At 31.3% G+C, this 12,151-nt stretch overlaps 4 protein-coding genes across 5 annotated transcripts in view; 3 read left to right on the top strand and 1 right to left on the bottom strand.

The window, feature by feature from the left end:
* LOC143433449 (uncharacterized) overlaps nt 1-12,151 on the top strand; it is a 125,723-nt gene that overhangs the window by 46,132 nt on the left and 67,440 nt on the right. The window lies entirely within an intron of this gene.
* Nucleotides 820-4,221, bottom strand: Nnp-1 (Ribosomal RNA processing protein 1 homolog Nnp-1). The gene is made up of 7 exons (XM_076893150.1): nt 3,831-4,221; nt 3,502-3,725; nt 3,248-3,418; nt 2,558-2,740; nt 2,161-2,453; nt 1,279-2,071; nt 820-1,126 (listed from the first exon to the last, which is right to left on the bottom strand). The coding sequence occupies exons 1-7, from the start codon at nt 4,072-4,074 to the stop codon at nt 893-895; spliced, it is 2,142 nt and encodes a 713-aa protein (XP_076749265.1). The 5' UTR covers nt 4,075-4,221; the 3' UTR covers nt 820-892.
* Nucleotides 5,002-7,448, top strand: LOC143433552 (serine/arginine-rich splicing factor 7). Of its 2 annotated transcripts, none has more exons than XM_076910909.1 (3): nt 5,002-5,194; nt 5,448-5,827; nt 6,185-6,349. In XM_076910909.1, the coding sequence occupies exons 1-3, from the start codon at nt 5,186-5,188 to the stop codon at nt 6,195-6,197; spliced, it is 402 nt and encodes a 133-aa protein (XP_076767024.1). In that variant the 5' UTR covers nt 5,002-5,185; the 3' UTR covers nt 6,198-6,349. The 2 variants fall into 2 exon arrangements, with proteins under 2 accessions (XP_076767024.1, XP_076767023.1); XM_076910908.1 differs by lacking the exon at nt 6,185-6,349 and adding an exon at nt 7,146-7,448 and having other exon boundaries at nt 5,006-5,194.
* Nucleotides 9,649-12,151, top strand: part of LOC143433551 (uncharacterized) — a 3,690-nt gene continuing 1,187 nt past the window's right edge. The window contains exons 1-2 of the mRNA XM_076910907.1: nt 9,649-10,755; nt 11,843-12,151. The exon at nt 11,843-12,151 is cut by the window's right edge and continues 35 nt beyond it. Of these exons, the coding sequence (XP_076767022.1) occupies nt 9,929-10,755; nt 11,843-12,151 (1,136 nt within the window). The 5' untranslated portion in view covers nt 9,649-9,928. The remainder of the gene's footprint in view (nt 10,756-11,842) is intronic.

Raw genomic sequence — 12,151 nt, 5'->3', positions numbered from 1 at the left:
TTTTTTTAATATTCTTGTCAGTTTCATATAAACATTATATAACTTATTTATAATGTATTATAGTTCATTTGTTTTATATAATGAAATATTCAGTAAATCATTGAACCATTTATGGTACATTGATACACGATGAAATATATCTTAACTTACTTTTCAGCATACTTTGTATTATATTTAAAACATTCTATTTTTTGAAATATACTATATATTACAGATGTATTATCTAAGAATCTAACCATTGAAAATGAACGGACTGAAAAATAAACAAAAACAAAAAATCAAAGTAATAAATTTGTCTTAATATATTTTATTCTGTAACAATTGTTGTATGAACATGTACAAAGCTAGCAGTGTTATAAAAATAAATGGAATGTAAATGCAATAGATGTAAAATTTTATATTATAATATATGTACATAAAGTTTATAATTTTCTTGTATAATTATTTATAAATTTATAATTAAAAATGATTATTTTGCAATTATAAAAATTTTGCTCAATAATCCGTAAATACAATTTTTGTATTATTTTTAATTTCTTAGTTATATTAAATTAATTTTTTAGATTTCCAATCAAATATTTGATATTTATTAAAGCACTATTACTGTTTATTAAAATATTAATAACAAAAGTATAAGAGTATATCACCTTATACTTTTAAAATTGTTGTCTGATGTAAATAATAGCTGAAACAAATTTAACTTAAATGTTTAAAACAAAAGTTTTATGAAGAGAATTAATATATGTATGTAAAGTCTGTCATTAATCCCTTAAAAATAATATGCAAGGATATATCGCAATATATAAAGCAATTAATATATATGTGGAAAAATCACATCTTTATTTGTTTTATTAACAAACAGTTGCATAATTCCGTTGATTTAGTAAATATTTTATATAATATTTCTTTTATAAAACGGATTAATTGGGCTTGGTATAGGACTTGCTTTTAACACGCCCACTAGTGGTTTCTTATTCGCATCAAAAGGTATAGCTGGACTTTTCCGGATTTGTAACATATATTCCGATGTATGTTGGGCAGTATTACGTTGAAGGGCAATTTTCACCCGCTTCTTAGAATTTGTGGTGTTACTTATTTTAGGTTGTCCTCTCAAATTTATTGTTCTCTATAAAAATGTGTATCAACAAATATATAACACTTTATAATATGAGAACGTTGTAAAAAATGTTTTAACTTAACAACAGAATATTTCTTTCATAAGATAATTATATAAAAAATAATTACACATGTAACGCGTCTAAATACCACAGAACTTACATTTTTCTCATTTTTCAATTTCGTTAGTACGGGTAGCAACCACGTAGGTTGTTCATTAAGTATATTATTTTTTTCCTCATGGTGATCCGTGTTTGATTTTTCAATTGTTTTTGCACATGATTCTGCATTATTACTGTCCACATTATTCAATACGGGAATGGGCGGACTTATATTATCAGAAACATCCCACTTGCCAGTGACTTTTAATTTTGTTTCCTTATTTTTCTTTTTCTTATTTTGTGCAACGACGTTTAACATTTTTGTAACCGAATTTTTACTTTTTTTTAATTTAATTTTTTTACATTCATCAGTATCGTTAATTAATACTGACGAATCTTTTTGTAATTTGCAATTACTACTCCTTTCATTTGTTTCGGAATTATCTTGCTCTTTTTCTTTTGCCTTCAATTTCTTTCTCTTCAAATTAAAATCGTTTTCAGCTAATTCTTGTGAACGTGTGTTAACTAAATTATTAGTATCACTTAATTTACGCTTCATTCTTTTTTTATTTTTTACGAGTTCGCAGTCATCTATTTCTACAATACCATACCCGCTATTCCTATCATTATTGATGTCTTCTAATGCTTCGTCACTAGAATTATCACTTTCATCTTGTATTAATTGCGTACTTTTTCTTTTACGTCCTTTTTTAGTATTGTTTGAATGTAATTCCTTCTCAAATTTTAAAAGACGTATTGCAGCTGACTTCGTACTTGTATCTTTCTTCGGTTTTTTTGGAATTACTATCTCTTTGATACCTAGTGGCATTTTACCTTGCGACAGTTCCGTAAATCTATAAACAAATTTTTATAAAAAAAAAGATCATTCTTAACTGATATTTCTTTCCTCTTTTTTTTTTTTAATTTACGATGCTGAACTTACTCTTTAATGAGGTGACGGATTTGTCTGCGAGATATCGTTGTTGATGAAGAATGAGACTTATATTGTTCTAACAATGTAATTATCTGTTTAGCATCGAAAGGTATTTGCGGTAATTCAACGTTCACTTTACCAGCTCTTGGATCTAAGGGATTTTCTGTATCATTCTTTGCTTGACTTTGAAGAAATTGTTTGAAATTCTCTTTTTCAAATTCTTCAGTTTCACTGTCATCTATTTCGCCATCTGATAATTCAATTTTTTCCATAGCATCAATAGAACCAGTGGGAAAACCAGCCTATACAAAAACAATGTTACGTATTATAATGAGCAAATCTATAAAAAAATTATTTCTAATATATATCAGGTAGATATTAAAATACAAAAAATTTTGTAACCTACATTTCTCCAGGCTTGAAACTTTTCTACATAGTCCATACCAACATCTGATTGAAATATTAAATATCTAAAAACGTGTCGCATAACAAATTTAATATGTTTCTCATCATCTATAGATGTTAAATATGAAACGAATGGTTTAATAAGTTCTGTAGTAACATCTTCTGATATATCTCCACCACTGATCTACAAATAAAAATTGTATTTTTTGCATAACACAAAACTAATTCAGATGACTTATTTTCATTAATCTTTAAAAGACTAATAATATATGTATATTATGGTTCAAAGTAGAATGTATTGAGTTTAAAGATCAATGAAAATATTCAATTAACTGGTAAATAAATATAATATAGAATTAACAGCAGATTACTTTACATTTAAAAAGGAAATCACATATGTACAATAACATGTTGTCATAAAAAGCACAATTTGTTAATAGAAATGTAGAGAGTAATGTAATACTATATCCTATATATATATATATATATATATATATATATATATATATATATATATATATATATATATATATATATATATATATATATATATATAACTGAATACTAAGTGACTTTAAAAATCTGATTTTTTAACTTACTTTTACATAAGGAATTGTTACAAGCAATAAACTCGTTAAAGTAAAACAACTTTCAAATATTTATGCAAACATTGATCATAAAGATAATATACCTTTGAAAGTTCTTCCCAGAATACTTCCATTATATGCATATTGAAACCAAGACATACTTTTGGATCTACTAATATCTTTTCTAATATTTCAGAAACACCTTTAATCCATTTAATATCCCATAAATTGTCTTTACACTTTTGAAAAGTTTGTCGAATTATTCTTCTAACCAACTATAAGTAAATATTAAATTTCAACAAATAATATTTAGTATATTATATAACTCTATATAGAAAAGATATACTTTAACACTTACCATGTAAAATTTATCTAACCTATATTGGTCTATACCAAACCATTCGATACCTAATGTTCTCAAAGCACATGTAGTATACAGTAATACTACGTCCTTAGCTTTAAAACAATGTACAATTTTACTAAGAGATTCTGCTAATTCCTCTTGAATTAAAGGTTTATCCGACATCCACATACAATAAAATAAACCTTTCCATAGTCTCGTAAAATCTGATTCTGTGAATGCTAAAAGAAAAAAATGTTTTATTTCGATAACATAAATAGAAGAATGTTAAAATACACAAGATAAAAATTAATGGATCTTTCGATTAATAATAACAACAATCTCACCAAAGGAACTCTGAGATCGAACGGTTAACCATTTTCTTAAATTCTTTAACACTCTGTCACGAGTTATTTTATCGTTGCTCGACAATAAGCGAGTGAATTTAATTTCTTGCGCGATTACAACCGCTTTCTTATCTTTATCATTCACCGGGATTACTTGCTTCTGTTGCTCTTTATTTCTTAACTTTTGACGCACAGACTTCTGGAACAGCGCACGTGTACTCCGTTGCGCTTTTTTAACCGCCATTCGTAAGAATAAGAGTTTCTTCTTAAATGCACGATTTCTTTCAACGTTCTACTTTACAATCGTGCATTCATAATTCCTCGAATGTACGCATAAATAAGCTTCAAAATAAATAATCTTTACAGTTACATTTTTCTCAAATATTTCGTCAACAACGTGAACTACAAATTAGAACCTCGCACTGTTTACTACATCATGAACTTGGATGAAGTATGTAATTTCAATTCTACCAACCGTAACATTATTAACGAGTTCGCCGTGCAACTAAAATCAGGCTTTATCCCGTGTATTAAACAAGACACATTAGATAGGTACAGCGGAACCAGAACCAAGCTGGAAGATTTTTAGCGTCCAAGGGAGGTTTGTACCAGCGAACGTATTATGATATTAATTTTGACTCTGACAGACTGATAGAAACATCAAGTGGATTATGTCCACTCAACGAGCAATGTTGACACTATAACGACATCCTATTGGTCAGTTAATTATTATTCATTTGCATTCGTAAAGCAGGATCGATGCTCTGAATTTTATAAGCGATTACGGTGCGATTCTAGCTGCTCGTATCGGGACGAAACAAATGCGGCCGGCCAATGAAAAATGATCCCCCTAAATAGAGCCACTTCTTATTGAACTGTTACTTGCCTGTATTTATTTAGTGTTTATGAGCGTGTAGAATCGACGTAATTGTTTGTACGTTAATTTGATTAAGAAAAAAAAAAAGCACTGATTATTTACTTTCCTCAGCTTATATTTTACGGTTATCCAGAGAAAGATGAAGTTTCATGTATAAATAATTATTAAATTATCTCGAGTACTTATGTTTACTACGATTTTGTATTAAAAATGTATGTATATGTAGATGTGTGTGTGTGTATATATATATATATGTATGTGTGTGTGCGTGTGTGTGTGTGTATATGTATATATATTTGTATTCATATTTTTGAATAGCTAGAAACCGGACCTTAAGAATCATCCCCCTATATTTCGGCAAGATACTAAATGCAAAAAATTGACGCGCCTGACGTGCAATTTTTTTCCTTAAAATGAGAAACTGAAAATTTTATATATTCTCTCGTTGTACGATCGTGTTCAATATCGTTAATCAGCAATGAATAAGGTAAATTTAATGTATGTTTTACTTTATAAAAAAAAAGTCGAATATCTCTGTGAATACATCGTTCAAAGATTTTTCAAGCTTCGTTGTTTGGTTTGCTTCTGAATATTTTATTGTGGATCATAACCGCACGGAATGTACCGTTAAAAATGTATTGATCAATTTATTAATTAGCTAAAATACGATATTAACTAAGAAATGTATAAAACTATTTGTGCACTATTAATTTGTAGTTAATTAAATGTATATTATTCAGATGTCAAGATATCCTTCGGACTGTAAAGTCTATGTAGGAGACTTAGGAAGTAGTGCAACGAAACAAGAATTAGAAGATGCTTTCTCTTATTATGGCTCATTAAGGAATGTATGGGTGGCCAGAAATCCACCTGGATTTGCTTTTGTGGAATTCGAAGATGCCAGAGATGCGGAAGACGCGATAAGAGGACTCGATGGAAGAACTATTTGTGGAAGGCGAGCTCGTGTGGAACCATCCAACGGGAGAAGATTAAGAGATAGAAGTTATTTTAGAAGAGGTGTTGGAAGACTGTTTCATCCTGAGGACAGATGTTATGAATGTGGTGAAAGAGGTCACTATGCTAGAAATTGTCAACGACACAGAAGTACTCGTAAGAAAAGGTAAGTATAAAAAGTACTTGTTTCACGTAAATTCTATGGCATGCAAAAAAACATTAGACAAGTAAGCAAGAAATGTATACGATACGTGTTACAGAATTTGATTTAACAAATATATGCTTAAATGTACAATGAAATTAATTTTACACGAGGTTTGGATTTGAATTGTCATTTTAAGCAGAATATAGCATAGCATAAATCTGATATAAGATAGATTTTGATATATCGATCGAAGGAAATTTGTTTCTTTTCATTTAAATCGGTACAGAATAATGTTTTATGATAAGAAGATCTTATATGCTAAACCAAAGCAGTTTCAGTATCGAGGATGATACCGATGTAATACTGACATTTTTATAGGAGACCCAGCTGAACAAGCATACACATGAGAAATGTGTTGCTACTGTGATTCTCGTGCGATTCGCCTTGGGTTCACTTTGTGATACTACGTAGTTACAGCATAGAGTACGCACGTACATCGGGTTTCTTTCTGCATTCTACAAGCTAAAGAGGGAAACACGGCCGATGGAGTGGCTAGTTCTGCACACTACAATACTTCTAACGACCACTGAGATCACCTTAAAACTGAAAGTTTTTGCACATCAGCGCCTACTGGTATCCCTGATATTCTTCACTCGTCTTACTACCTCCGCCAAATTATCATAATAGATCTAACGGTCACTGAAAGATCAATTTTTGAGTCATTTCATCTAGCCACTCTTCGTCCACACATCTGACTTTAGTGCAATCTCATCCGTATAAGTACTCATCTGTTCTCTCCTTCTTGGCACTTACTATTGCATACTCTACAACTGTCTGCTACGAACAGCTGTGAAAGATGGTACATAACTAGAGACTAATTATATATTGGAACATAATAAATGTATTTAATTCTAAAACTATATTTAGGAGTTTAGATTAGTTTTATTAATATATTTCATTAGAAAATTACAAATACAGTTTAGAGTTACTAAATTGACATTTAAGCAAAAATTAAAAAGCAGGAGGTATCACAAATAGTGAAGATTAACTATTCAAATTACCATGCCATACTAACATTGTCTTAATTATTATTTTTATATGACTATGAAGTAAATTACTATAGTTTTCCTGGGTACTTGTCACAATTTTTGCAAGCCCAATTATTCCATAAAACTTTTAGCTGTATAAAATATTTGATACAAAATATATATTTATAAAAAGAAACAATAAATTTCGTATAATATAATTAATATAAATGAGGATATTTTATAAAATAAAGTAATAATAAATTGTAGGCAGTCTCGATATAATCATGATTTTAATGTAATGCCTATTTTAGATCTCACTCCAGGTCTTATTCACGGTCAAAATCGCAATCAAGGTCACGGTCTCGTTCACGTTCGAGGTCAAGATCAAGAAGCAAGCACTCACGATCCTCATCCCATAGCCGTTCTCACAGCAGAAGCGATTATACTAAAGAAAAACTTCGTAATAAACGACGATCCGATTCTAGAGATCATAGTCCACGCAGGACCAAATCCAAATCTGTTTCTAGATCTCGCAGCAAATAAAACAATATATATTCCTTATTTGATAGGTGTATGAAAATTATTTTTTACGTTGGTAAATATTCGTTCTATCACTTAAGCTGTTTCAAAACTAATTTTTCCCAATCCTTTGAACTATATACAATATTTAAAGAATATCACTCTTATGTATCCGTGTTACTGTTAGCAGTTGTTGCTTCAAGTAATTGAGACATTGATGTACATCTCAAACTTTATTCAAGTACATATTTAATTTCATTTTGCAAAATTTTTCCTAGTATATATTTGTATAACGACAGCAATACATTATCAGTACAATCATTTCTAGTTTCAATGTTTTTTAAATGTCAAATTTAAAAATATACATGTATACGCGTATATTCATGTATATTTAATAAAAGCAACACATTAAAAATATGGAATACTTATATTCAGTATTTTGAATAATATTTTTTACGTTACAAATATTTGACTTTTAGTTCAAGAACAATTATTTTTGAACTAACAAATAATATAAGAACTATATCAAAGTTTTAAATATGCCTCACAATTTTTTTTAAATATCTTTTTATTTTCATTACTTCAGTGACAAAAAGGTTTTTCTATGATATGCGAAATTTAAGTTTTATGTTTACAATATGTATTGTAAAATTCAAATTTGTTGAAATTGGTGTTCAATAAATTTCTAAAAATTCCTCAAAATATTTATTCTAATGTAAACCATATGTTGTTATCAAATTGTTCTTTATATTTAAATATTAGATTATACGTATTTTTTTATACCGATATATTATTAAAAATATGTTAAATTCATCATTTCTAAATATAATAATTGTTGCTTGCGGAAATAATGCCGGAATTGGTGACTTATGCAATCTATGAATGCGTACTTCTACGTATGCAAGAAATGCTTGCATTCCTAAGAATGAATACCTATCTCACACAATGGAATTGAGAAGGGTAAAGAAAAGGTTTGCAAACTGGGATAACGAGTTGTAATTATGGATTGGTGACGAAAGGAGAATTTAGCGATGTATGTCTCTATTTACACGGTCTTTAGCTCCGTCACTATATTTCATTTTGTGCAAAACATTGTTTGAAAAGAAGTTTTTGGTCCGAAGTTTGGGAATATTTGATATAATATAGTAAATATACATACAAATATATTATTTTATTAACATATTTATGTATTGTAAACGAAACACTATAAAGTGTTTTGAAAAATCGAGTTTCTCATATTGTACTAACGTTGTTTCTTTTTTGTTGCAGTCAGGTAATATACAAAATATATGAAAGATTTTTTCGCAATATAATATTGTTTAATCGTATATATTCATAGTAAATTAATTATATAAATTAATTAACATATACGTCTTTCTTAAATTTAATATATGTAAAAATAATAATATTGACATGTATATAAAATTGTGCAAGAGTATTACAAACAGAAAGACTATTTGTCAAATAGTGTATGTAAAATTATAAAATGTGGGTTAACAGTTGAGAGACCTCTAATTTATTTTCGTCAGTGGAACTCGGTTGATTTTTAATTGCGCATTCGATTTGTTAATCTTTTCACGTACATGTACGATCGTCACACTTTTATAAAGCACAAATCTATAAATGCTTCAAAAGGAAAGTGTACCGTGTTAATGAAAATATTTATAAATACAGTTTTAATATCCCAAGCAAGGGATTTGAAGATATATTATTAAGAAATGTGAAATAAAGTATTTAGTTCGTTCATATGTTCTATTCTTTCAAATATTAAAGCGATAGCATTTTGAATCATACACAGTTTTTTAAGCTTCTTATTGGGTTCAAACTTTGTATGTTTCAAAATTATTAGTAGGCTGAGAAAGATTAAAAATAGCATAAATGTAAAAGTTCCTAGAATAAAAATGTACAAATATACATAAAGAAGCGTACTTGCATGCATATACATTATGTATACATAATTCAACGGCAAAGTACTTTGTAAGGTATATATATGACGAAAATGCAATTAGTTAATATAATAAAAAAAGAAAAAGAAAAATACAGAAACGAGAAACACGTATTATTCCAATCTGTTCGCTTGTGATGCATCGGGCATTTAAAATAAAAAGGAACGTTGATCCAATTTCTACGAGGGGTATAGACCTACAATAAATTCCTTGGATGCACCGCAGGAGAGTTTCGAGAAGTGGGGTAAGGAGTAAAGGTGGGGAAATTAAGAAAGAAGAGAGGGGAAACAGAGAGATCTGTAGCGACGCTTCGCAAGCAGGTTCATTTGGTTTTCAGTCACGTATTCGTGATTCGTCGGTCCGTTTTACGAGTCGCTTTTACGCTCGTATTCACGTACAGACATTTATAATTCGTGCCTACCGATATCTTGATCGTATGACTGACAATTCTACCGTATCGAGACAGCAATGAACAAGCAGGTGTACTAAAGAAGAAGAAAAAAGGAAGCGAAATAGCAATGACTTCGCTAAAGTAGACCACGGTGTGAGAGATTACCCTTTTGTTAAAAGGCGACGAGCCAATTACCAGGAAATCAGGTTCAATTAAAAGGCGAGCAACAATCATCACGATGACTGCCGCTTACACGAACGATCCTATAACCCAAGAACAGAGTGTAGAGAAGAAGACGAGCACAATGGTCAATAAAACAACGCACGGGAGGAAAGAACAGGCAACCAGCGAAGAAAGCAACGAGCTTACATCCACTGAAATAATGAAGCTTGCAACAGGTGGTCAAGATCAAGAGGAAATTCCTGTTAATCAGGAGAGACTAAGACCGTGCGTGTCGGCCGATGTATCGGAATTGCTCGAGCAGAAGGTTGAAAATGCTACGGAATATAAAAAATCAATCGAAGACAGTGAACATCTCGAAGAGAACGAAAATACCTCGATTATCGCCGACAATGATCAAGCCACGATTATTGACACGAATGATACCGAAAACAATGCGTCGGGTGATTGCGAGCCGAGTGTATCGAACTCGGCTGCAAGTTTGATTGTATCGATGAAAGTCGATGCGTTTCTCACCGAGTGCGGTTCTCAGGATGCAGTATCGGGAACACGTGGAACAGAGTATTCACCGAAAGACAACTTTAAGTTACAAGAATTGGAGAACTCCATTGAGAGCATCGCTACAGAGGTGGGCAATTTTTCGAACAGCTTCGAGAGTTGCAACGGCTCGTACGAGACACCGATTTTTCAAAACGACGCCGAGGAAACGTACGACCCGGAGAGTGAATTGAATTTTCACGAGGCCGTACGTGCAGGAGACGCCAAGTGCGTCGCGGCACTTCTTGCGAGTGACTCTGTACAGAACCTGGACGAACCGGATTGGAATGTTTCAGGTGATCCACCCCTGCTGGTCGCTGCTACAAATCATTGTTTGCCTATCCTCAGGTAAGAAATTTCTCCCGCAAATTATCGGCTCGGCAACGTTATATGGCCAGAGTTAAGTTTCGCAGCGTTTCGGAAAAGATTGCACGCCTTCGAAAGCTCTTTCCTTAGAAATGCTTCTGCTTCTTGAGCTAACTTGACCTTTAACTAAATCTATGCACATATGTATTAATAATATAATTACGAGGTAGTTTAGTGAAACGTTATCTATACGAGCGGCGCAAACAAAATGTTTTTTAATCGTTCTAGAAGATAAATTCAGAAACATTTTCAGAATTATTACAAATTACGTCTAGATAACTATTATCTGAGAATAGTTCAGGAAATTTGACTAGAAATTTGTTTCAAATTAGTTTATTTCTTCTTATTTCAATACCATTATAGTTACTCGTTAAACGTGTACGCATTATTACTCTAAATGTAAATGTTATATTATATATGTATGAAATTATACATTTGAGCTGTAAAAAATTTAAGTATCTCTAACGTAAACACAACGATCTAATTTTATCGATTTTACTGTATTCTAAATTTGCCTGCCCAATTATAGCTGGAAAGTATGCTGACGTCGTAGAAATATCCAAACATCGGAATTATTGCGGGCAAGGTGGACATGAATCATTGTTAACGAATCCTATCGTTGAACTCGCTAAATATTCGTTAGAATGTTCTTGCTTGCATGGCTCTTTCCTATACCTTACATGCCATACTGTTACCAGATGTGCAAAGCCGCACGGTTCTTGAAAGAATTTCACGCGATTATCTCTTACCGAACAGATACACACATTCAGAAAAATAATTTCCACGCGAAACGAGAAAACGTCAAGCATACCGTTTCTTTAACTCGTTCTTAATAATATTAAAAAATTCTCATCTTCTACGTGAAGATATGGAGTTCTAAATGGAACATTTTTTAAATGTTCATAAAAATTTTAAACTTTTTTAAATGGAAATTATTTTCATAAGTTTGTGATTTCACGTGTCTGTAAATTTTGCCTATTAGTCTCTACCAGCAAAAATGTCGCTTGAAGTTGAAAAAAAAAAGATCATCAATGCGAAACAAAAATGAAGACATTTCCTACTTTTGTAGTTTACTACTTGCGAACGGATGCGATCCAGCTGTGCGTTCCCCTCGCGGTGAGACGGCGCTTCACAGAGTGATTTTAAATGGAGGGCCAGGAAACGTATTGCAATTCGTAGCAGAACTCCTGAAATATGGTTGTCCGTCGGGCGTGAAAGAAGCTGGCGGTGGTTTGACCGCGCTGCACATACTAACGCGGCAGCTAGCTCACGCACAAGGATCGAAAAATCTGCATCACAACTTCGAGGCAGCTTTGAAGACCCTCGATATATTGGCACGTGCTGGTCCTGTTAACGCGAAGGATCATCAAGGCCGCAG

The sequence above is a fragment of the Xylocopa sonorina genome, chromosome 3 (assembly GCF_050948175.1).
Source record: "Xylocopa sonorina isolate GNS202 chromosome 3, iyXylSono1_principal, whole genome shotgun sequence".
NCBI lineage: Eukaryota > Metazoa > Arthropoda > Insecta > Hymenoptera > Apidae > Xylocopa > Xylocopa sonorina.
Note: the sequence above shows the minus strand (reverse complement) of the source record. Positions and strands in the feature narration are given on the sequence as shown.